The 24,062-nt window shown below is 47.1% G+C and overlaps 1 protein-coding gene across 1 annotated transcript in view; it reads right to left on the bottom strand.

Annotated features, from left to right (window-relative positions):
* The window catches only part of LOC119405096 (calcium homeostasis endoplasmic reticulum protein-like), a 42,634-nt gene that overhangs the window by 12,838 nt on the left and 5,734 nt on the right, over positions 1–24,062 (bottom strand). Inside the window, 18 exon segments of the mRNA XM_049419208.1 lie at positions 55–255; positions 1,819–2,031; positions 2,824–2,957; positions 5,826–5,986; positions 7,037–7,123; positions 9,313–9,363; positions 10,037–10,309; positions 12,011–12,362; positions 12,986–13,234; positions 13,425–13,562; positions 13,779–13,817; positions 15,014–15,064; positions 16,663–16,774; positions 16,957–17,031; positions 17,831–17,907; positions 19,306–19,443; positions 20,800–20,987; positions 21,021–21,023. Of these exon segments, the coding sequence (XP_049275165.1) occupies positions 55–255; positions 1,819–2,031; positions 2,824–2,957; positions 5,826–5,986; positions 7,037–7,123; positions 9,313–9,363; positions 10,037–10,309; positions 12,011–12,362; positions 12,986–13,234; positions 13,425–13,562; positions 13,779–13,817; positions 15,014–15,064; positions 16,663–16,774; positions 16,957–17,031; positions 17,831–17,907; positions 19,306–19,443; positions 20,800–20,987; positions 21,021–21,023 (2,542 nt within the window).

Raw genomic sequence — 24,062 nt, 5'->3', positions numbered from 1 at the left:
TCCATGCCTGTCGCTTGATGCTCGCTAAAATATGAAACGATCATAAAAACTTACAAGAAGGAAGGAGGTGTCGGACTGCGTTCCGGAGAGCGCCGTCTCGAGGGAGACTGTGAATGCGACCGGGACCTCGACCGGGAGTGCGACCTCGAGAGCGACCGTGACCGTCTGCTGTGCCTCGGCGGGGACCGGGACTCCGACCGGCTGCGACTCCGCTTCTTCCTCCTGGGCTCCTCCTCATGCCTTGCACTTGGGGGGCTGCAACGTTGCCACATCAAGATTGTAGGCATTAGAGCCAAGCTGTAGCCGCCATAAAAATTTCAAGCCACACACCGTACTTGGTTTAGTTCAAAGACGTGGCATCTACAGGCACGTGCATTTCCTTTATCTTTACAGAGAAGCTATCTTAGCCTACTTTGCGCTGTCGTCGTCATCGCAGTAGTAGTAGTAGTAAGTAGAAGTCAGTGGCTTAACCTGGGGTGCTCGAAATGATAATGATGATGTCGCACGTGATCACGCTAGCCAAGCACACACGCTCGCGCACCTACAGCTTCGCTCTCCGACAGTTTTCACGGCGCGGTAGTTGAATTTTCACTTTTTGTTTTTCAGGTGCCACTTAATTCTGTCTGCTGGCAATTTACTTTTGCCACACCTTTAAAAATACTGGGGTTTTACCTACCAAAACTGTGATATGACTAGGTCAAGCCGTAGTGGGGGAGACTTTGCATTAATTTTGACTACCAGGCATTCTTTACGCGCACCTAAATCTAAGTTCAAGAATGATCTTGAATTTAGGCCCCATTAAAATGCTAGGGAATCGAACCCACACCCTTCTACCACACTTAATGCACCTTCACAGTTGACAAAAGTGAACTGCTGCAGATGTGGCTTTAGATGATAATGATACTAATACGTATCTTAGGTTTAATGTCCCAAAACCACAATATGATTATGAGGGACGCCATAGTGGAGGGCTCTGGAAATTTTGACCATCTGGTACTCTTTAACGTGCACTTTATCACACAGTACACGTAGCATCTAGCATTTTGCCTCCATCGAAACGTGACCGCCGTGGCCGGGATCGAACCCGCGACGTACAGGTGAGCAGCCGAGCACTGTAACCGCTACACCACCGCGGCGGACGATGTGGCTTTAGAACAATTCTTAAATCTTTAAAGAAATGTGTTCAGGTCCAAGACCTATGACACTTTGAGATCTGTGAGCTCTCTTGCAAGACTTTGAGAAGTGAGAACATAAACCACCACAAAATTCAGAAGCCCTTGGCCTATGGAGAAAATGGGGGCGAGTGAAGCTGGGCATGTGCGTGCCTGACGTAGCACTTTACTTTAGTTCTTTATTTCTTTCTTTTTATCGCAACGCACAATGCTCTCTCCTAACTGTATCTTTCCGTCATGCCAGGTATTGGACTGTCATCCACGTGCTCAGCAGTGCAACACCTCAGTTGCCACAGGCAACGAGTCATGCGTTCATATCCAGGCAACAATGAAACATGGCAACGTGAAATAACAAGTGACCTCGATAAACGATCAAACTTCCACATCAGAAATGGCTCACCTCCAACAAGCCCTCAATCGAGAGATCATCAATTATCGGGAAACTGCACATACATATAAAGCAAGTGACCGGCGCATCTTCGAGGGCAGCATTTCTTTGCACCCGTGGGTGCTGGGTTTATTTGCGGTAACACCTACAACGCCAACGACACTTGCGAAGCAATACAAGCTTCGCTTGAATCCGTTCACCCGAAACGACCATCCAGTCACTCGAAAAATGAGCCCCAACGCCTGCCCATTTCCTCACCTCTTGCTCTCGCGGTACTTGCGCCGGGCGATGTCGTCTCTGATCTGGTCTTCCGCCTCCTTGGCCTTGGCCCTCCGCTCCGCCTGTTGCTCGTCCCGGTCACTACGACTCCGACTGTACTCGTCCCCTTCGTCATCGGAAGAGGGCCGTTTGCGAACGTGTTGACTCTTTGCCTTGAAGAACTCGTACAGGCCCAGCTGCTCCCATCCCTCGCTGAGAGAAGGACAACATGCATCCATCAGGAACAGCGGACAGACATGGTCAACAGGGGATGCCAAGGATGTAGGGGCATGTGCAGAATGGGAAAACATTGGGGCGTGTTGGTAGTTCATCGCACTCCAGAAACCATAGCGCAGTAAACCAACCCGAAACAAGATAACAGGAAAGCACTTGTGCTGCCTTCTTCTTCTCTCGCGTTCGTTTAGTGCGCTGTGGTTTCCGATATACATATGCAGAATATTTGAAGATTCGTAATTCACACAGCATAGCACAACAAGACAGGGTTTGAGAAGAAGACACACACAGTGCCCGTTGTGTTGCGGTGGGCTGTGCGTATCACGAATCCTAACCAACAAGCCCGGCAATGTGCCCTAGCATGTTTCATCTCTTACGCAGTTGAAGGTCAGGTCAACCAGATTCTGTGCACAGAGCTTGTACTGAATTCTTAGGCAATCACCGAGCACATAATTTCGTAGTGGTATATCGCAGCTCAGTTTGAGCCTGAAGGAAAGAGACTATAGCAAGGATGGAAATGACAGGCAACAGGATGAGCGGTAAACTGCCAACTTGTCTTTATTCCATAGCCCTATAGCACATTATACAGCTCGCTTACAGCACAAATGACGCTATCACCAACTATGATAGCACCAACTATGATATCACCAATTGTGACGATGCACCAACTTGCCATATCTCCAGTACTTGTCACCGAGCGCAGCTACCCTTCAAGTCAAAGAAGTGTAGAACTGGAAGTGTAGAAGTGTAGAACTAGTGCGCTGGACTAACCTGTTACGCGGCCGCTCGTGAGAAGGTGGACTGTAGAACATCTCCACGGCTTGCATCAGGGCCTCGCTGGGGGGAGCCGGTGGAGGCAACCGCATGTCCTTGGGGTCCAACGGCCTGTAGTCGCTTTCGTCCAGCTTCACATGCACGTCAAGAGAACAACACGTGCCGGTAAAGCATCAGATCACTTTGTTGAATAAGAACATTAAACTGGCACACTTGCAGTGATGGAAGTAACTTTTTACCTTTTGGAGCAGATTACGGAGCAGTAAAAGTACCGCTCTGGAGGGGTCACAAGCGTTTTCGCAGCAGGAAAAATGCAAGTTTGGAGCAGCTATTGGTGCTTTACGGATTGCAAAATATGCTGTACAACTCCTGCAGTTCAAAGCCTTACTGAAGCGTCTCATAAATATTAATATTTATGAAAGATAATTCACAGACAACAACCAATGTAAATTGCAAGGAACAAACAATTAAAAAGATGATTAGTTATCGAATGCGCCGTGAAATGTGCTATATATCTAAAATATGATTTCGGTCATTTTCGCATTTCACCAAAATAGCCTGCATGTAAAATTGAAAAAAAAAAAATAGCTAAATGAGCTAAATGCTTCATATGCCAGTTCTCGTTGCATAAATAAGATCAGAGCTGATAAAGTTGCATACTAGCATACCATATTAATGAGAACTAACAGACAATAATGCCAAGGAAAGTAGAGGGGGTGACATTTGTAGTAATTAGGATATAAATGTGAAGAAAGTAAAGTGGACGAAAAGATAGCTTACCGCCGGCAGAGACCAAACCTGCGACCTTCGAATAACGCGTCCGATGCTCTACCACTGAGCTACGGCGGCGGTCATCCACTCGTCCACTTTATGGGGTATATATGTGCATTTAAACCTAGGAGTGTAAGTCAGCGCCGATCGCAGCCATGGCAGCAAGTGTGGAACAGTCTTTTTTTGTCTGTTGGCGTAAATTTCATCACGGATTTTGGAATTTGCTGCTCGGCCAAACGTATTGTTTTAAGTAGTAACGACGAACCTTTAATTCTTAATGTGCGTAGTATTTACATGAGGTGAGAGAAAGTACTTACTGTTACGAGCGGAAACCAGCTAGCACGACTGTTTTTCACAGGTCAAAGGCAGGCACGCCGTGGTACTGTAGGTGGAGCTTACACTTTTGCTTAAAGGGGTACTCACAGTTTTTCCAAGGCGAGTTTACTCTGCCACACAAACCTCCTATGTACAGGGATGGCTCTGAGAAAGTGTGAAGCTCAGCAAATGTTGATAAGATATTTTATTTTGATATTAAAGTCGATTTTCCCAATGCACACCCTACCGACATTGACACTGGCTTGACATCAGGCTACAGTACTAATTCTGGTGACTTCACGCAGCAGCCTGGCTAGTTGTGGTGACTTCGGGCACCAAAACTTCTGAAATGGCTGCCTGTGTGTCGCCAATGGAGCCATGGTGAGGAGCAGCTGCAGAAACGTCACGATATCTTCTACGAGCAAGTGACAAGAAACTTATACAGTCAACTGCCGATTTTTCGGACTCCCTAGGGACCGCGAAATCGTCCGAAAAATCGGGCAGTCCGAAAAATCGAATTCGTCCTTTTTTTATTTAGCTGAAGCGGTCAAATCGCCCCAGCCACGTCCGAAATAGCTTTAATGCCTCCCGGCACAATTATCAGGCATTTTGGTGCGCGCCCAGGCTCTCACAAATACATTCGGTACCTGCCGCGAACCCCGCGTAACTACGTACGTGCCAACCGCCACTTTTGCATCTCGTGATGAGCGCCGCTGATAACAGCAAAGCGCGGAATAGATTACGGCTATCTCGCATGAAGCGTTTGTAAACGATGACGCGGACCACAAAGACTGTGGCGGAAGAGCGGACGACTCGTCCGGCTTTCTCCGATGCGTGTGCGCATGTAAACGATGCACACAAAGCCGACCGCTTCTAGTTTTGTGCAGCACATTGCCAACTAAGCTGACGCCGTCACTTTACTGTTGCTGTATCGTACGCACGCATTTATCATGAAAGGGTTCGTGATGCGCACCTAGTTCCTGACCGCACACGGGCGCGGCAATGGCGAGCTGGTTTCGTCCGCGAAGGCAACGCGTCCATGCGGCGCACTTAGCGGTCTCGCACAAAGACGCAGCAGGAATGGTGGCGCGGCGCATTTGGGTTCTCGACTATTAAATGCGTGCAGTACGCATGCAACTGCGCTAGGCCACGTGCACTACCGAGCAGTTAACTGAAGATGCTTATCGTAAGGGTTGTCGCGATTAAGCCGTACTGGCCCGTTTGCCAGCTGCCGCCATCACGCCTCCGTGCATTTCCGCTGCTTATCTGTAACATCGCCGCACGGCGCCGCGATAGCGGCCCCTTTGAATTTCTGGTCTGCTTCACCTCATATCGCTTCGGCATTGCGGCAAAGCTGACTTTCGGGCTCTGCTACTGTCTCAAACAGATCGACTCGCGAAAGCGCTGGTTCGAACCTACGAGATAATAGACGCGGCAGAGGTGGGGGCTTCAAATAATGCCTTTCGGACCTGCAATTTGGGCAGAAAGTCCGAAAAATCGGACGCGGAATAGCTTCAGCGTCCGAAATTTCGGACGTTCTAATACATTGAAGTCTATGGGGCTGGTGACGGTGCCGCGAAAGCGTCCGAATTTTCGAGCATGTCCGGAAAATCGGGCGTCCGAAAAATTGGCAGTTGACTGTACCATGTTGTGACGTCAGGGTACAGTAGGAACCGAAATTAGCTTATAAAAACATACTGCAATTACTTTATTAGGGTGCACTCATGCTTAGCAGTACATTTTCTAGGCTGTTGAGGGCTTGGCCTCTCATTTGATGCAAAAGAATGACAAATGAAAATTTTTGTGTCAGTGCTTCTCCCCTGTAAGTTGTAACTGACTATGGTCACTATCGCTCGCCGGGCAGCTCTGTCAATCGCCGGTGCAAACGAGCCCCAAATGCAAGGAATGCATACCTTGACGAGGGGCACGATGAGACCCGCGGGCAGCTCGTAGTACGGCATGGTGGGCACCAGGCACTCCAGGGCCTCCGGAGGCAGCTCCGGTGGCAGGTACCCTTGAGAGTTCATGGGGAAACACCCAGGGGGAGGTTGGCGCGGGTCAGGCAGGCCGGGCCCTGCGGGCAAGTCTAAGTGCCTTCGCCATCCACCACAACACCCGTTGCCCATCCCCTACGCAATGGGAGGGGGAGGTCACGCGACCCCCTCCCATGTCGCGACAGCGGGGGTGTTCAGGACAACAAAAAGGGTGCTGCCTGAGGAGAGGGCTTACGGTGTGGCAGCGGCGGGCAAAAGTAGTAGTCATCCGGAACACGTAGCAGATTCCGCGGCGCGCAAAGGAAGCGTACGAGCGAGGGGAACGAGATCCACCTCAACGTTGCGAGGGCGGGCAGTGCACCGCGCGAAAATTCCTGTCAGGTGGCACAATTCCCCCTGGAGATGAGAGACTGTTTGATTGAAAGCCACAAACGATCCCCTGTGAACAGAGACTGGGGATTGTCTGTGAAGCCTTCGGCGGTATGGCGTGGCCTACTGTTAAAGGGAACGCTGCAAGTGCGGACCACGTACACATTTCCTCCTTTGTCACAATTGCTCGGCTTTACAGTAATGTGACACCTTTCTACATCCCTGTGCTGCGTATCAGCAAATTAAAAAACAGACATTGGTGTCAACGGATTTTCACCTACAGCTAGCCTTTGAATTTATTTCGTTTCAGCACACGGCCTAACAAGTAAAACTTTCTAAAACTTTAAAGCTGCAATTTTCCAGTTGTGACTTGTGCTGTAGTGACAATAAAAAAAAAAAAAAAAAGAACGTGTAAATAGCAACTTTTAGTGCTGTGTACATAGCGTCTGTAATGCATACGTAAAAACGGCGCTTCGCATAGTGCGCATGAGCAAAAGTTCTGCGCATGCGCTCTATGCGAAACGTGGCATTCTTATGTACACAACGCCATTGTGGCTGCGACGTACACATCACTCAAGCTTGCCAATCTCATGTTTTCTATGAGACTAGTGGGGAATTATTTTTCTGCAATAAGAGCAGCGGCCTTGATACAAAGGGTCCCTCAATAAAACACATGTCACATTTAGAAAAGGGCACACAGAAAACACTACACACACGTGCACATGCAAATATGTAAAAAAAAACTGCATCCGTCTCAGTACCGGCGTTATGATGGACCACGTCGCCGCGAGGTGGCATGCTCTCAGAGTCGATGTAGAAGTTGCCGTAGTCCTGCCGGGATCTTGCATCTTTTGAGAAAAAAATGGAAGACATGACAATAAGCGCACGAAAACGTCCCTAGAACAAAAGTTCTTGTGGTTTTAAGTACTGCGACAGAAGTGCGGAAGCTACTTAGGGATACAAACGACATTTCTCAAAATAGCAAATAAAGACTCCTCTGTCACCTCACATACAATGTTCCAATGAAAAAAAGGAATAAAATTGTTTTCAGAAGCACAACACTTTCGTTGTAGTGCAACCACTGGCTGAAAATATTCAAACTCGGATATACCGAATCTAAAGGGGACCACAAAGGAGTTCTATATACAGTAGAACCCCGCTGTTACGTTCCTCACTGCTGCGTTTTCCCGGCTGTTATGTCGTTTTCCGCCGGTCCCGGCATAGCTCCCATAGGATACAATGTATTGGGAACCCCGCTGTTACGTCGTAACTGTCGGACCGTTCCCGTATGATACGTCGCGAAGTACGCTCGGAGCCGACCGAGTGATTACCAAAGAGAGCCGCCATGGTGCATTTTCACGCAGCTTGGCCTCGTTTGACCGTAATATTAGCCGCATGAGAGGCGCAAGCAACAGAATCTTTCAATTGATGCAAACAAAAGCATGGCCTTCGAGATTCAAATTGCAAAGATGGCGTCTATGACGTAACTGCACGCGAAAGCAAGGCCTTCGAGATTGGCATTTACTATTGACAAAAGCATAGCCTTTGAGATTTGTATTGCACAAACATGGCGTGTATGACGTAATTGCTTGCGAAAGCAAGGCCTTCGAGATTGGCATTCACTTCTGCCTTCGCGTTGGCGTAGACTCATCATCATCGTTATTTGTCGGAGAGCGGGAGGAGTTCGAGCTGGTTGGAGCTCGCACGGTCGTGCGTGCGGTTCGCGGTCGGACTCGCCGCGCCGGTCGTGATTGCGTGTGCTTAGATCTTTCATGCCTACAGCTATTGGTGTTAAAAAAATCACATACGTTGATTACATTTCTGTGGATGAGGCCGTCCTAAGCTCCGCGTTTCTATCCATCGACTAGATCGCGGCTGAGCGCGCCAATTTTCGTGCTGCTCGTAAGAATTGAAATAAAATTCTGTACCACTAAATATTTTGCCGTTTTTCCTGTTTTTCGGCTCTTACGTTTCCCGTCTCTTACGTTTATTTTCTACAGTCCCTTCAAAAACGTATCAGCGGGGTTCTACTGTATAGGTCATTTGATAAATAAAATATTTCATATATCAAATATTTCATATATCAAAAAAAGACTTGGAGGATGCTTGAGATTCGCTTTCAAGAGTAGAACGCGACAGCATAATCGGACCGTGTTCATACTGCCTTCCCAACTGCTAGCCTGGCTTCGCTCCTTGGTGGACAGCTGAACTGTGCTGCAAGGAAAGCCAAAGTGCGAATGCCCTCCGGCTTCTACATCCATGCATGCAGTGCCTATGGGCCCTTTGCGCCATCTCGTGGGTGATAGTCAAGCCTCTGCCATGCTGAAGCACCTCCAAGACGTGCATACCACCAACAATAAATGGTGCCTATAAATAGCTTGCTGTTAGTATGCTAGAGGACGTATACGTTGTGGCCAAGCGGCTAAACGCATCGCACCACGGAGCGAGGGGTCACAGGTTCGAATCCCCAGTCCCATTCGAAAAGAATTTCTTTTATTACTTTATTTGCATCTACCTTGAATTCTCACTCATGGACAATGCTGATTTTTCGCTCACAACTGACGCTGATGTCGTCACTTGACACCAGAATTTCTGCGAAAACGAGTTCCTTAACGCCACTGTGTTATATATTCAAGGGGATTTTACAACTGTTTGCTATACACAAATATTCATTATATGTGGGTTCGATATACGCACGTTCAACTGTAAATGCTGAGCTTGCACAGCCTTTTGTAAGATTTATTAATATTTTGTTCTCGTTTCTTTGTTATTTTTTTATTTCTTCTTTTTTGAAAACTTTCACCCTACAGTTATTATATTCGTTTATTCATTAGCCTACTAAAGGTGATCTTACAGACTTGTGCTCTTGGACTCCCTTCTCTATCCTCACTGACGTTTTGTAACTGAATTGAACTCAACTCCGATTCTGTGAGATAACCCAGGGCCTTTTCTTGTTCTACATCTATTTTCTTGCCCACATAGAAATTGGGGGTTCTATACACTTCACTAAGAGCTTCGAAACACTGGATCGACTTACTCATGTCATAGTCGTCGTAGTAAGGCCTGTCGTTGTTCATGTGGTCGAAGCCTGCAACATTTCAAGTAAGAGTCAGGTGATTCTCGTCGTCGAATAAAAATAACTTACAGTGACCGAGGCAGAAATGTCAGGGCTGTGCGCATGTGCACGTATATGCGTGAACTGTACAGCCAGGACACAACGATACATTATGCACTGCACTCTGACATCTATCCATTCTTCCAGTTTAGAGGCTGCTTTCTTTTCTTTCAGCCATCAGCATATATCTCACAGGCAGGAAATAATAAAATACGGACAGAAAAACGCAACACTGACCATATAGTAAAAATAACTGCACGCTTCCTATGTGTGCAACGAGGATACGATTCAGTAGCAGACATTTAGATCTAAGTCAAGAGCATATGAATCTTGTCCACCTGGAGTTGTTTAACCATGCACAAAATTAGTATGTAGGTGTTTTTGCAATTTGCCCTCATCAAAATGCAGATGCCATGGCCAGGACTTGAACACCTTTAGCCACTAACCTATAGCGGCAATACCTTTATCCGTTAAGTTACCTTTAGCCGCTAAGCTGCTGTAGCAAGGCAAGACTTCAGTACCCACACCACTTGTGCAGCTTTCAGAGCATTGCTCGCTAGGTACGGAACCGAGTAAAGAGCCATGGTATCCGTCCGAGAGTATGCAGATGGCACATAGAGCGGCAATGACTTAACAAAGCACCCACCGTGCATACCCCTAGGCGGCATGCCGCCATACTGGCCATGTGGAGGGCCTCCGTGGTGCATGTAGCCGGGTGGCGGTGGGTGGTTGTACCCGGGCGGCATGCCGTAGTGGGGTGGCGCCTGAGGTCCGAAGGGCGGCATCGGTGGCGGAGGTCCGTTGCCCATGTACGGTGGCCCACCGCCGCCCATGTGACCGCCGCCACCCATGTGACCACCGCCCCCGTACGAATCGCCCGGGTAGTGCATGGGGCCTCCGTAACCATGGTTCATGCCACCTGCGCAAAGAAACAATGAAAGAGATCGTCGCACTTTCACGACTCCCACGACTCTGTAAATTCTTTAACTATCACAGCAGCTGCAGGTTCCCTTCCCAGGGAGCGCAGGTCTATCAAAAGAAACAGTAGACTGAATGTACAGCATTCACGGATATAAACGCGAAAATTTATGGCTCAGTAATGCGCATACAGTACTTTTGTTTCCAGCTTTTACGGTTCATGTCATATCGGCGTAATTTCGACCCGAGTACTTACGTCAGAACCAACATTACCTTTAGCAACCAGATTCGCAGTGACATGATGCGGTTATCATGAGCAATTGCTCATGGCAGTTGTTATACTAAAAAAAAAAACAATGCCATGTTTCCATCTGTCAGTACTGAACATGTTGCAATCTGTGTGAAGCAAGACGTTTGTGAAGGTGTTAAACACTTTACAACTAAATATGAAGCACGCAATCGTCTTGATTATCAGCCTACGTAACATTTATCCCCATGCAATGTGCATGTCTATGGACTACACTGTTTAACAAGCTACGCAGTAATGAAAACAGCAGACATATCTTTGTCAATGAAAGAATGACACGGACAAACATCTGAAAGACCAACACAGGCAAACCTCTGTCTCACTGCCGCAGTCACCATGACTGCCCATGCCTCCAACCGGAAACTTTTCAGACATTCTCCGCAAAAATTTCTTCAGCGGTGTTGTGTATGGGTAGAACGTCTTCTCAAAAGTACTGACTTTAAAGCACACTAAATTCTTTTTGAGACAACACAACGTTGTTATGAAGCTCAATAAAGTTGAAAGTTGGGCAAATTGATGAGTAGTTCATGTTTACGTGGGCAGCAGCGCACTTAGACAAGGAACCAAGAAAGACAGGACGACCGCTGCACTCGCAGTTGTGAGTGCAGCGGTTGTCCTGTCTTTCTTCGTTCCTTGTCGTGCCTTGTCTAAGTGCGCTGCTTCCCACGTAAACAATGTTGTTATCCTCAGCCTCCTCAAGCTCTAAGCCATACCATAGTTTTCAGTGTCTTAGAGCAACTGTGTTGCATGGAACGTGAAGGCACGTCACCACTGGCACTGCTTTACCTCATAGAATCGATTAAAATTTATGTGCACCGACACATGAGCATAACATTAATGAGAACTAACAGACAACAATGCCAAGGATCGGACGCGTTATTCGAAGGTCGCAGGTTCAGTCCCTGCCGACGGCAAGTTATCTTTTCGTCCACTTTATTTTCTTCACATTTATATCCCAATTATTACAAATAACATCTCCTATACTTTCCTTGGCGTTATTGTCTGTTAGTTCTCATTAATATGGTGTCTAACCAAAGAAAAACGAGCCCTTAAAATACATTTTCTTTCCTGAACACATAAGCATGCACTTTAGTTAGCACATGCTGCAATGTGGGTTAAAGAAGAGATTTCTAAAAAAGAACACCACCACCAGAATGCCAACCTTTCCCTTCATGCAATCTTTGCTGTTACATAGTACTTGCACCAGATAATGTGAATTAAGCATGACAAAACGCTTTCTCAAGAACTTTTGCAGTACTACTTGCAGCAGTTATCTCCCAAAGATACTTCAGCAAGTCCTGCAAGTTTTGCAGTAACCTTAGGGCAGCAATGCAGTAGTCCAGAAACAATCCCACATACACAAGAGTGAAGACAAACGTTGGTGCATACACCAACCTGGCCTCATGTCTCTCGGTGGCATCTGATCGGACATCATGTGCGGCGGAATGCCGTCCATGTTCATAGACATTGGCCCCTGCGGGTGCTGCTGCTGCTGCTGCTGCTGCAAAGGAAGCCCACCACCAATGCCGTCATCAGGCATCGAGGCGGGCCCCATGTTCGGACCCTGACCCATGTTTGGACTCTGGCCCCGAGCCAGCTGGGGGTCCAATTCCGGGACGCTTTTGCTTGCTTGCGCCTCCAACGGCTGCTGTGACTCGTCTCCCTCGTTGACACTCCCACCGGCGCCTCCGCCGTCGCCAATGCCAGCATCGGATCCAATAACGGCGGAGTCTTGGCTTGTGGCTTCCTGCAAGGCCCCACAAAGGATCTCATCATCCTAATCATCATCAGCCTGACTACGCCCACTAGAGGGCAAAGGCCTCTCCCATGTTTCGTCACTCAATCCGGTCCTGTGCTTGCTGAGGCCACTTCATCTCTACAAACTTCTCAATCTCATCTGCCCACCTAACTTTCTGCCTCCCCTTCGTGCACTTGCCTTCTCTTGGAATCTAGTATGTTACTCTTAATGAACAGCGTATCTTGCCTCTGCGCTACATGCCCTGCCCATGCCCATTTCTTCTTTTTTTTTCGACTAAGACGAAGGATCTCTCCGACTCTAAGTGCACACTTCAGATATTCACTTATCCCCGTTTCTTCCCTACCAGCACTAGAGCTTCTTGCACGTCAATTTGTGGCTCACTATTGAGCGACGGACAGCCACTTCGTTCTTCATCGCTGCGGCTTTCGCTGCGTCCCATGACTAACAGGCACAGTGGGCATGGCCCAGAAGATTCCAACCAATTGCTGAGTGCTATTGCTGGATATAGAATACAAATGGAACAGAATAGTTTAACGCTATAACGCCCTTGTGGGGGATATAAAGTAGAATAACGATGACAATGAATAGTGGGCATGTACTATCACGCTCACCTGTTCCAAACCAGCAGCTTGCTGAGGCTGCTGGTTGCCAGTGCTCGCAGCTGGCGTGGCAGCCACGCCGATCGCTGTTTGAGGACCCGGGGCACTGACTGATGTGGGCGGGGCCAAACCCGCCGTCGTGGGTAATGCCGGACCAGCCGTGGTTGCTGGTGCCGGTGCAGCTTGTGGCAGCACGCTCGGCGTTGGCAGGGCGGCAACGCCGGTCAGGCCTGCCTGCGCTGCCATTGCAGGGGGCAGCACCTTGCGCACACAGAGTGAGCGTGGCACTTTATCAGAACCACAGTTATGCTGTCCAACATGGGAGATTTCTTGAATAATTATAAACTGTCTAAACTAATTTACGTGTTGCCAGAAACCAAACAAAGAAAAAAAAACACGGTGCAGAAGGTATGGGATCAACGAGCATCTACAAATTCGTTCACCGACTCACCCCAAACTGCAGTGCCTGTAGCCGTGCTGTAAGGTGCGCCACAAAGTCCTGGTGTTGCTTTTGAAGCTGCGAGTACTTGACCTGCACAGCACTTGTCACTGATGTGATGACTGCCGCATGCTCCGTTATGAGGCTGGCCTGGACAGAGAGAGAAACGGCAGCGATCAGGGGCGTCGGATACCATAAGGGCAGTGGGGGTAGGTACTTGATTTCAATAAGGTATTTGGGGTAGGTATTTTTTGTTAGGACAGGTATTTCACCCCAATAAAAAAACCTTGTTTGCTAAAAGTCCAAGTTTGCATGTTAACACCATGCACACCAGAGAGCTCAAAATAAATGCACTGGTCCACTCACTTGATAGTTTGCCAGCGAAATCGCAGGGTTCTTGAGTTGCTGTGGAGAAACGTGAAAGACTTCTGTTAGATACGCGGTTACAAACTTAAAGGGGTGGTGCCGTCAAATTTCGAGGCTATAACAAGCCTGTTGTGGGTTTCCTCTGTATGCAAGGACACTCCACACGAAGGGTCGGACACAGCAAACGTTGAGAATATATTTTAATTCACTTCCAAAGTGTACCTAAATGCCCATTCTTCTGATCGAGACCCATCACTAGTGCACCAACACTGACGTAGCTTTATAGGAGGAGCAACGAAAGTTGTAGTGACGTCATGCCAGGTCTGCTGTAGTGACGTGAGTGACCTCCAGACCTCCGCAACCTCCGCAACGTACGTACCGGCAAAGCATCGGTTGCTACATCACTCGCCGAGTTTCGATCGCTTCCTGGCTAAGTGCATCACAGCCTTGTGTGGTCACGTGACCAAGCCCCCTACACTGCTATGTCACTGCCTAACCTCGGCGCCCAGAAACCAAAACCGAAAGTTGTCCGCATAAAAAGGCAATATTAAATTATTTAGCGAGAATACATGAATCTTGGTGCGTGCATTACGCTTCCTGGAGCTATAGGAAACGCTTACAGCAAAGAACGCGCAAGCCGCAAATTCGGTGGCACTACCCCTTTAACTCCATTAGTGAGCGACATAATGCAGAAGTCAAGGTCTTGCTCCCAGTTTTCATCTACTTTCATTTCACTTGATATAATTACCACAGTTCAATTAGTAAAAGCAATACATTAACCTTTTTTTGGCTTCATCGTATGCTGGCTTCACGTGGTTGAGCCCAATGAAAACGGGCCTCCTCGACTGATTGCCTTTCTTCTCATTCATTTCATAGTAAGGGCCTCAACTCCTGCAGGCTTGCTAATATACGAGGGTTCACTGGTCAGAAACCTTATCCTAAGTTCACATACCACACATCGTCCCTACTTCTGTTCATACTGTGTTGATACATGAAGATACTGGTGCCACTGTGCTCTCTCATTAATGTTCAGCATAATAAAAGGCAGTGGGCGTCACACGATTTAGGTAGCTAATGATCCAAATTTATGAAAACCGAAGTGGGCTTTCATTCACTCCGCTGTATGCCTTCTAAGAAGCAAGTAAAGGCCAGTCCTCATCACGCCCCCACCTTTTCAAACGAAAGAGGCCACACTTCAAGGTATGTAGCGACATGCATATCTACAACATGCTTACCTCAAGAATTAACGCTGGGAAGTAGTTGTTGGTCTCCCAAAGCTTCAGCAACTGTGAAAGGGAAAATGCACACTTGGCATGACTCTACATTCAAGCACTCGCCCTTTTGGTGTTTGTAAAAACCGAACGGTCAATGCAGTGCAATGTTCTACAAGAGACAACAAATGCATAGACCAGCTGGAAAGTGTTCACAGGGTATCTCTAAACCAGCCAAGCTAGTGTCCATAAGAAAGCTTGTAGACGAAAGCTTAGGTTAACAGTCAGTGCAATGCACAGGTTAACGTTCTGACCTTGACTTATCCTGACAAGTAAGACACCAATCGTGGTGGTCTGTTTTGTGGTATAAGACAACATTTGGTGGTCGTCTAGTCTGAGTAACATGGCATTTTATTAACGAATACAAACAGGCTGTGCTATCGTAGTATGCCTCCTTTATAAAAAATGTCCACATAGTACCGATGCACAGAGAAACTCCAAGCCACTAATCCACGAGCTGCTATGTGGCTGGCACAAATGCTGCCGTCAGTTTAACGACATGGACTCATCTCTGGCAATTAAATGCACTTGCAAGAGGCAATGCGATACTTTACTTACTCAGGGCACAGCAAGCGCTGAACAAGTGTCACGATCCAAGGGGACAAATATCAGCAATATAATGTAATATAGTCGAATACAGGTGCAAACTGGTACACATACAACAGGCACCCAAACAGTAGCAATGCAGTGTTCATCGTGAACCATGACACCCTCCCAGTGGCAACGATCATAATGATGTCTGAAACTTTGAGCAATCATGCAGAGTAAGTAATGTCACAGTATGGCAAAGCTGGGTGGAGCAATCGGCAATTAATAACAATGGAACAGCAATTAAAAGACAGGGGATGATTGCAGAACTTGCTAAAGGCCTGGGGCAGACTTACTGCCAAAAATTTCGGCTGATTTGCTTATCTGTAACCATGGCATAGAAAAAGACAAGGGTGCATCAAAAATAGAAGAGTCACACGAAATTCCCGTCCCTGGTCTCCTCTGCTGGCTGCATGGCGAGCAAGCAATATACGATAGTCATGCTGAACGGGAAATTTAAATTTCAGTACACTTTACACCTAACGTAAAGTGACATGAAGTGCTGGACGTAGAGCATGATGTATGCGTGACATAAATTGTGCGAATGCTTTCAACAAAAAAACACGCCGATCTAAAGCATGTTAACGTGAAGCGTGCCCGACATCAAGGTGTGACACGTGATGTCGTGCTCTCAACGTGATGTAAAGCGCTGGACGCAAAGCATGACGTAAGCATGACATAAATCATGCGAAAGCTTTACGTCACAAAAGTGTGCCAATGTAAATAAAGCACGTTAATGTAAAGCGTGCCGAACATCAAGGTGTGACACATGTTGTCACATCACGGTATGCTTTATGTCCAACATAAAGTGTGACGTAAAGCATGACGTAAGCGTGACAAACTGTTGGCACGATTTATGTCACGAAAGTGTGCTGATGTAAAGCATGTTGACATAAAGCGTGCTGAACATCAAGGCGTGACGCGCGATGTCGTGCTCTCAGCGTGAGGCAAAGCGTGCCGACGAGGTGGGGTAAAGCGGGTGGAGGGGGTGGGGGGTTGACCGTGTTTAGGCAGAGAGCTCTCACTTTGGCAAGTTTCTGGCCTTTCTCCTCGTCAACGCCAATGCTGGTCGTGCAAAAGATTGGGACGACAACTTTGTCCAACGACTGCTTCAAGCCATCAGCGTTCTTCCGCACGCTGCAAAAGAGATCCAGGAGCATGACGTTTTTCCTGCGCACGCCACGGCACAAACCGAAAAAAGAGAGAGAGAAGGACTTTTGTTTTTTAAAGGTTTCTCGGGCAAAAGAGGAAGACGGTAGAGGGCTCGTGAAAAACGAAAACAAATAATAAATTGGAATCCAGAGAACTGGCTAATTTACCAGTGGTGCAAGACATCATTGATCAAGTACACAATGTGCAGTTTCATGTCGAAAGGAGCGCCCGGCACGGTGACCCTAAGGAAAAGAAGACGACAGACACACTTAGAACATCTGGATAACAGCAACAGGGCAGAGAATGCAACTTTAAGCGTTAAGACGTTAACATGCGGTGCACTCGACAGAAGCAAAATGCGAAGTTCTGACATCTAAAGGGACACTAAAGTGAAACATGAAGCTAAATTGCTAAATTATTCTTTCAGAAATCTACCGTTAGTATTGTGATCATATGTTCATTATTAGAAGAGAAAATGACGAAAAGTTCGTTTTTGAATCTTGTGCCGAAACCCCAGCACTCGAACGCCAGCGTAATATCATGAATATCAATATTTTTTTTTCTTTTTGCATTTTAGCCACATTGGCTCAATAAAATTTTCTCAAGCTTAATACACTAAGTCTCCGGCGCTCTTGTAACACAATGTAATTAATTTTTAGTGATAAAGAATTAGTTAGGCCGTAGCAGACATCGTCAAAACCTAACAACATAGCAAAGAGTAGCTGCGTGAACATTGAGGGTGGCGTCGCCACCTGTGCTTTCTTTTTACGCGTTTTCTGGCCTACCAAGCATCATCTTGAGACAAGAGTGCTGCAATTGGTATTGTGAAAGCGTAAAACATACCAATATGACAGAAATCGTCTTTCTGTTCTTTAGTGTCCCTTGAAGAACAATGTACTAAGAGTGAAGTCGTCTAGCGAACTAGCAGAGATAACAGGTTAAAAACAGGACAACACAGAGAGATCAATTCCTGAATGATGCTGTGGGAAAGTGCGACACTGCCAAGAAAACAGAATGCAAGGTGTTCTTATCTTTGCTTACTTCTTGAGCAGATACTGGCATATTAGCTCATTACGTTGTGGGGTGGTTGAGTGAGAAAAAATCCAGCCCTTTCCTGCCTGTAAAAATGAAGGACTCGTACTTTTGAGACAAAAAGGCATTTACAAGAGAAATACTCTTCAAGAGAGCACACACAAAAACATTCTTAGAACTACAGAACAATCAGGCCATTACCACAAAAAGCTGCTCACAATTTCCAAGCAGGGTGCACGTGCAGCAGTAATGAATTCTGCAGTCGACTCGCGTTCAGATTTCTAGGGAACTGAAGACTTCTGCTCGAAATATTCGAAGTTTGGCCATAGCTGAATGTTCCTTTAAAAAAAGGAAGAAGTCTGTGCATAGATATATGACCTGATTCCAGCTGCATTACCACTTAAGCAGAGTGAGTGGCACCACATTGTGGTAACGCCTAATGTGGACCCCGCAGAAGCTCCCTAGCGGCTTCGATCAAGATTCAGAGCAGTCCGAGCATCAAATGCAAGCACGTTTTGTCCTTGCACCTTTCAAACATCCTGTCACTGGCCCTCCTCACTTGTACTGCTTTGGCCAGGGATGCCAAAAAAGTTACAATCTTATGAAAGCCTTGTTGTTTGAACTAGGCAGCATTTAAGTACGTTAGATCACAGACAACGTAGACTGACCAAGATGTTCCAATGTACTGAAGGTTAAATTGCCACTACTTGGCTGTAATGCGTAATTGCCATGGTGACTGACGGGAGATAAAAGATTAGCATAGTACTTCCGCTAGGTCAATATGAAAATAAAACCTTGTAGACAGCTTGTGGTCACTGCTTTTCTACTCTTTTAAAGACGTGCACTCGTCAGTCTTTCTATCATCCAAGTGTCAAATGAGAAATTGTGAACTCCTCTGAGATAAAGGAGTGTGAGACTTCCATAGAAGGGTACTGCAAAAAAGAAACTGTGACAGTGTCTCACGGTCTCTAGCAAGCTTTTAGCAGGAGGTGAGGGGTCGTAAGGAACTTTTCAGACTATTGAAAGCACCATATATGCAGTATAGTAAAACAGCTCGAAACAATGAAATCAAAGCAACATTTCTACAGCAAAGTGGTAAAGTTTCATGAAAAGCCGCTAGCGAAATGAGTAAGGTTAAAGAACCATGTCCATGTCTCATTGAACAGAAAAAGGAGTAGATTTCGATCACATCAGTAAAATGTGTAAACTGACAAGCAACCTTCCATAGTTTAAATTTGTTTCACATTCTTAACAACCATGCGCAACTTCAGAAGATGGGGTGTCAACTGAAAACACTGCCGGCAAGGAATGTACGTTAAATTGTTAAACATGGCAGCAGTACTCAAAGCAAATGAAATGTCACGACGTTCTCTCAAAATGATGCACAAGTGACTACATAAGCAAATGTTGGAGCTGAAGCATCTTGCCTTCCTACAAGTCTCTAAGTCACTGCACTAGGAAATGTTCAGCAGATGTGTGCTCACCGAAATGGCGTCCTTGGTGCAAGACTCAATGATAGGCTGAAGGATCTTATCCAATTCTGCAATCTCTATGTCGCAGCTCTTTGCCTGAGCCATCAGCTTGTCATCTTGGGCCTTTCGTATGGCCTCGTCTAACTGCACCTGAAAGGCGAAATGATAAGATAAGACATAAGATATCAGATGGAAGTAGAGAACTCTGCTATAGTACAGTGATGATGCACTACCATGGACTAACTTTAAATTATATGATCAATTTTAACTTTTACCCACTGCACCAAGGTGCACAGCTTTGGATTACTTTTGACCACCTAGGGTTATTTAACTTGCACCTAAACAAAGTACAGGAGCATGTTTCGTGCCACTCCCTCCTAAATGCAACCACCATGGCGAAGAAACAGAATCCGTGAAAATGTGCTTCGCAGCACGGCCCCATAACCACTAAGCCACCACTCTTGAATGTACAGTAGACTCTCAATAAACGAAAATCTCTTAAATGAAATTGCTGCTTAAATGGAACAACTGCCTATAACATGATTGGTTTTGTGCTTGAATTATGCACCCCTTTTCATCTCTCAGTAAATGAAACTCCTGTTAAATGAAATATATTTTCCTGGTCCCTTCAGCTTTCGTTTAACAGGAGTCTACTGTACTGGCATAAATCTATGTCAGGATAACAGAAGGCACAGAAATTGAACAGCAATATTAATGGCAGCTTTTCTTTTTGACACGAGAGCCTTAAATACATAATATAGCGGAACAAAAACAAGGACAGAGAAAGAAGCACACAGGACGACCGCTAGTCGTCGAGCGGTCGTCCTGTGTGCTTCTTTCTCTGTCCTTGTTTTTGTTCCGCTATATTATGTATTTAAGTCAAGAACAACTAGCCCAAGTTTCAGCTTTAGCCTTAAATACTTCATCAAACACGAAGCGTGACCATCGGTGTCCGCGTCAACACGAGTGATACTATAAAAAAAAAAGAAAAGACGTCACAGTGACGTCGCAGATCGGCAAAATATGTGAAGTCAATATGACGTCACATGGTGATGCCATCACATCATTGCTTGGTCATAGTTGGGCCGATCCCGGACGCATGTGAGGTGCAGAAAGATTGCAGCTGATCCCGGAGACAGCACAAAACCACGCTAGGTGCAACTGACTGACTACAACTGACTGCAACTGACTACAACTACTGACTACAACTGAATACAACTGACTGATAAGAAAAAGAAGATGGCTTTCACCTTCAAGTCATCTTAGGAGAATGCATAAGGGACCCTGCTAGTTTTTCCCCCCCAATTTGCATTGGGCCTGTGTACGGTGGTTTCCTGCCATCTGCAACTGAAGGGATTGATGTGGTGGTCCGATGGAGACGTGGTAATGTTTCGTTGAGAGTCATCGTTTCATCTGCTTTCTTGTTTTCGACTCATTCCAAGCACCATCACTCTATTTAGCTTTCAACGAGTACCAACTGGCCCGAGTTGGCACTCTCCCGCTCACCTGTTGCTGCTGCAGAAGGACCTGGTGCTGTGCGGCCAGGTTGACCTCGCTCTGTCGTATCTGCTCCTGAATCTCCTGCACCTGCTGTTGTAGCTGGGCGAGCGCCACGTTGGACGTCGCCTGCCATGGCATGGGAGCCGGCGGAGCGCTTGCCGCCGTCTGCGGCACTTCCTCTTTTGGCTTCAGTGCTGCAGCACGGAGAATGAAGACGAGTTTGTCACCAGCTGTGATCGACATTGAAAATGCATTCTAGAAGTTGTGTTTGTGCAGCAGGCAACAACAGACTTTTTACACTTTTCTTGGTGCCAGTGTAGACGATGTTATTGGGCGCCGCCATCTCTGGTTTTTACGCGAATAATTTCACAGCTTCGTATGTCACAACACCGAATCAACAAGGTCGTGAAGCACCAAATGCATCCGTGCAGCCATTTTCACGTCTACAAGTCTGCTGTACAAACATTCAGTTGTTACAAACACAAAACGACAACATTTACCGCCAATGGTCGGGGCCCTTGAATGCACCCGTAAAATAGTATCATAGCTGGCAGTCACCAGTGAAATAACCATAAGATGTCACCACTACACAATGAAAGGTGCATAATGACCAAAGTTTCATAGCATAACGCTGCAATCGCAAGCCCAATTTGGAAAAATGCACTTCGAATTGAAGTTTTGAAAAGCCAGTGAGGGCACAACAGCATAAGGTCACCCGAATGCAATCAATAAAGTGAACAGTGATTGGTAGAGAACCTCAAACGTGTGCAATCCAGAGAAAACACCTTTTTCCTACTTTATTTCGACAATATTTTTGGACAATGTCAAAGTTTTCGCATGTGCTCATTAACAAAGTGGTGCAGAGAAGTTTGCTTGATTTAACACTCACAGTAAGGCTATGCAGTGCATAAAATGAAGATGTCAGCAGAAGAAAGGCTTATGTGAATAACTACCATGACTGCATTGAATGACAAAGCTGTCAGTCACCTGTCCCCTAGCACAAAAATGTGGCGGCCAAAATTGTGACGGGACCTCTAAGCATACCAAAACAATCAGCAGGCAAGCATATACAGGAAAATTACTCCGGCAATATTCACTAAAATACTGTGACAAGATTCACAGCCTTCACCACACAGTGAAGTGAACAGGCCTGTTTCAATCGCAGACAAGTCAAAGTGGCACAGTTCCAAACCAACTAAAAAATATTCCCAGTCGAATGAACTCCGAATCCTAAATGTAACATCTAAAAACACATTTGATATAAGTTGTAGCAAGCTAGAAACAGAAGCCATCGAATGCACACCAGTTTTAAAGTCCCATTGCATGAGAATAAATTGATGTTAGTTTTGCATGGATCACATTATAATGCTCTGCCAACCTCATATAGCATCAGAAAACAATCAAGTCCACCTAAAACTGAGAAGAGAGGAACAACAGATGCATCAACAATTTGATTACAGAAGCCATATTTTCTGAAGAGCTATGTAGCCAAGAACATTGCAACAGAAAAACAAAATTAAAAGGAAGAAAATGCTGTCCCAAACTCAGTTACAGAAATAAAAGCACATTTCAGTTCCAAAGTGGCAAGAGAAGTTGGCTAATCACTAAAGCTGGCAGGGTTACTGTTCCCATCTGCCCCTCAAACACACAGAATTTTGCATGAAAAATGTCTAGATGCTTACATGATTGCACAAGAGACATCAGCAAATAGGTGAGGGCAACTGGCACACAACAATGATGATAAGAAGTTCAATGTGAACAAGCCTGCAAGTGCACATTCACAAAAGAAAAAGAACTAGCACTTCTTCCTCTTCTTCTTCTTGAACCTACTTGTTCCAGCAACTTCTTCTTTTGCTTTTCACTGTGGGGATCGAGAGCGTCCTCCTACCTGGCGCCTCGTTCCCCAGCTGCCGCGCGCGTGCAGCGCGCGCGCAGCGCCATTCCCCATTGGGCCGCTGGTGACATCCTCCTCTCCTACGAGCTAAGATGCGCCCGACGATTCGCTCGTGGCGGGAGATGCTCCCAGGCTAGCACGAGAGGTTGACGCGCTGCTCTATCAGGCGGCTTCTCGTTCGCGTGCTCGACTGCTGCCCTTTGTGTGATAGTCGTAGCGCCGCTGGCAAGCGTACTCGATCGGTCTTGCGGAGTTCCCTTTACGGCCTGCAAGCCCGTGAGTGTCGTACTGTGCTGCATCTTGGGTTAATAAACCCGTGTTGTTTGTTGACCTCCTGCCTCGAGTGCCTTTTCTGCGCCGTGCCGGAGAATCGACGAACCCGGCCGTAGCGTCTTTGTTCGCTGCGGCAGTGGAGAACGTCGCGTCCCTTGCCGGTCGCCTCGTAGGGTAAGCTTTGTGCTAAACCTATCTCCACATAACTGGCGCCCAACTTGGTTTCGGCATGGCAGCGGAGCAGTCCCTCTCGAGGCGCTCGTTCCTGCTCGATCCCGTGGCGACGGACTTGATCTCGTTCGATGCGGACGACGCCGGCAGCACGAGGTAAGCTCGCCTTAGCGGCCCTCGGCTCTCGGTCACCGGGAGAGATCCCGTCTTTGAGGCCTCCTTTGGTGATGACCGCTCGAATGTAGACTACAGTGCTACAGTCCTAGCCTAGCCAGTTTCGGGTTTTCTCAGCTGGTCGAGACACACGCGGAGCACGTGCTTTCGGGCCCCCCCAATGCGTCGTCTCCGCTCGCTGGCCTTCCTTTGTTAGCAGCGCAGCTGAGTGACCAAACCGGAGCGTCCCTTCCTAGGCCACATGGTGCTGGCGTTCACACGCTCGCTGGCCCGTCGTTGTCACGAGCGTGAAGGGTTGACGGTGTCGTCCGCGAGCCAGCTCGCATAGGCGACACCGTCGCCGCGTTTTCCGACGATCATTTTCCTCATGCGCGCCTTGGCGACGCTTTCGGCAAAGGTGAGCCACCGTGCTCCGTTGTCGATTCGTTTGCCTGTCGCATGAGGCATCATGCATCCGTCGGTGCGGAAACCCTACTCTTCGCTGTGCCGTTCATTGACCCTTTGGGTCTGGCGTGCATGGCGGAGATACAGGCGCACGACCCTCGAACGGCGGCGCCTGCCTCGGAGATATAAGCGCTGCACACAACTGCGGCACGGCTCCAGGCAAAACATTGCCTTCCATCTCGCGAGCAGCATCGCTGTTTCGTGCGGCGCTTCGCGGTTGGTTGTGCGCTGGGAGAATCGCGCGCGCTGTCAGCGCTTTGTGCGTCCCCCCTGGTCTTTCGCTGCCCGTGATTCTCGGTCGCGCTTTCTCGCG

This window comes from Rhipicephalus sanguineus, chromosome 9 (assembly GCF_013339695.2).
Source record: "Rhipicephalus sanguineus isolate Rsan-2018 chromosome 9, BIME_Rsan_1.4, whole genome shotgun sequence".
Taxonomy (NCBI): Eukaryota; Metazoa; Arthropoda; class Arachnida; order Ixodida; family Ixodidae; genus Rhipicephalus; species Rhipicephalus sanguineus.
This window is presented reverse-complemented; position numbering and strand designations above follow the sequence as displayed.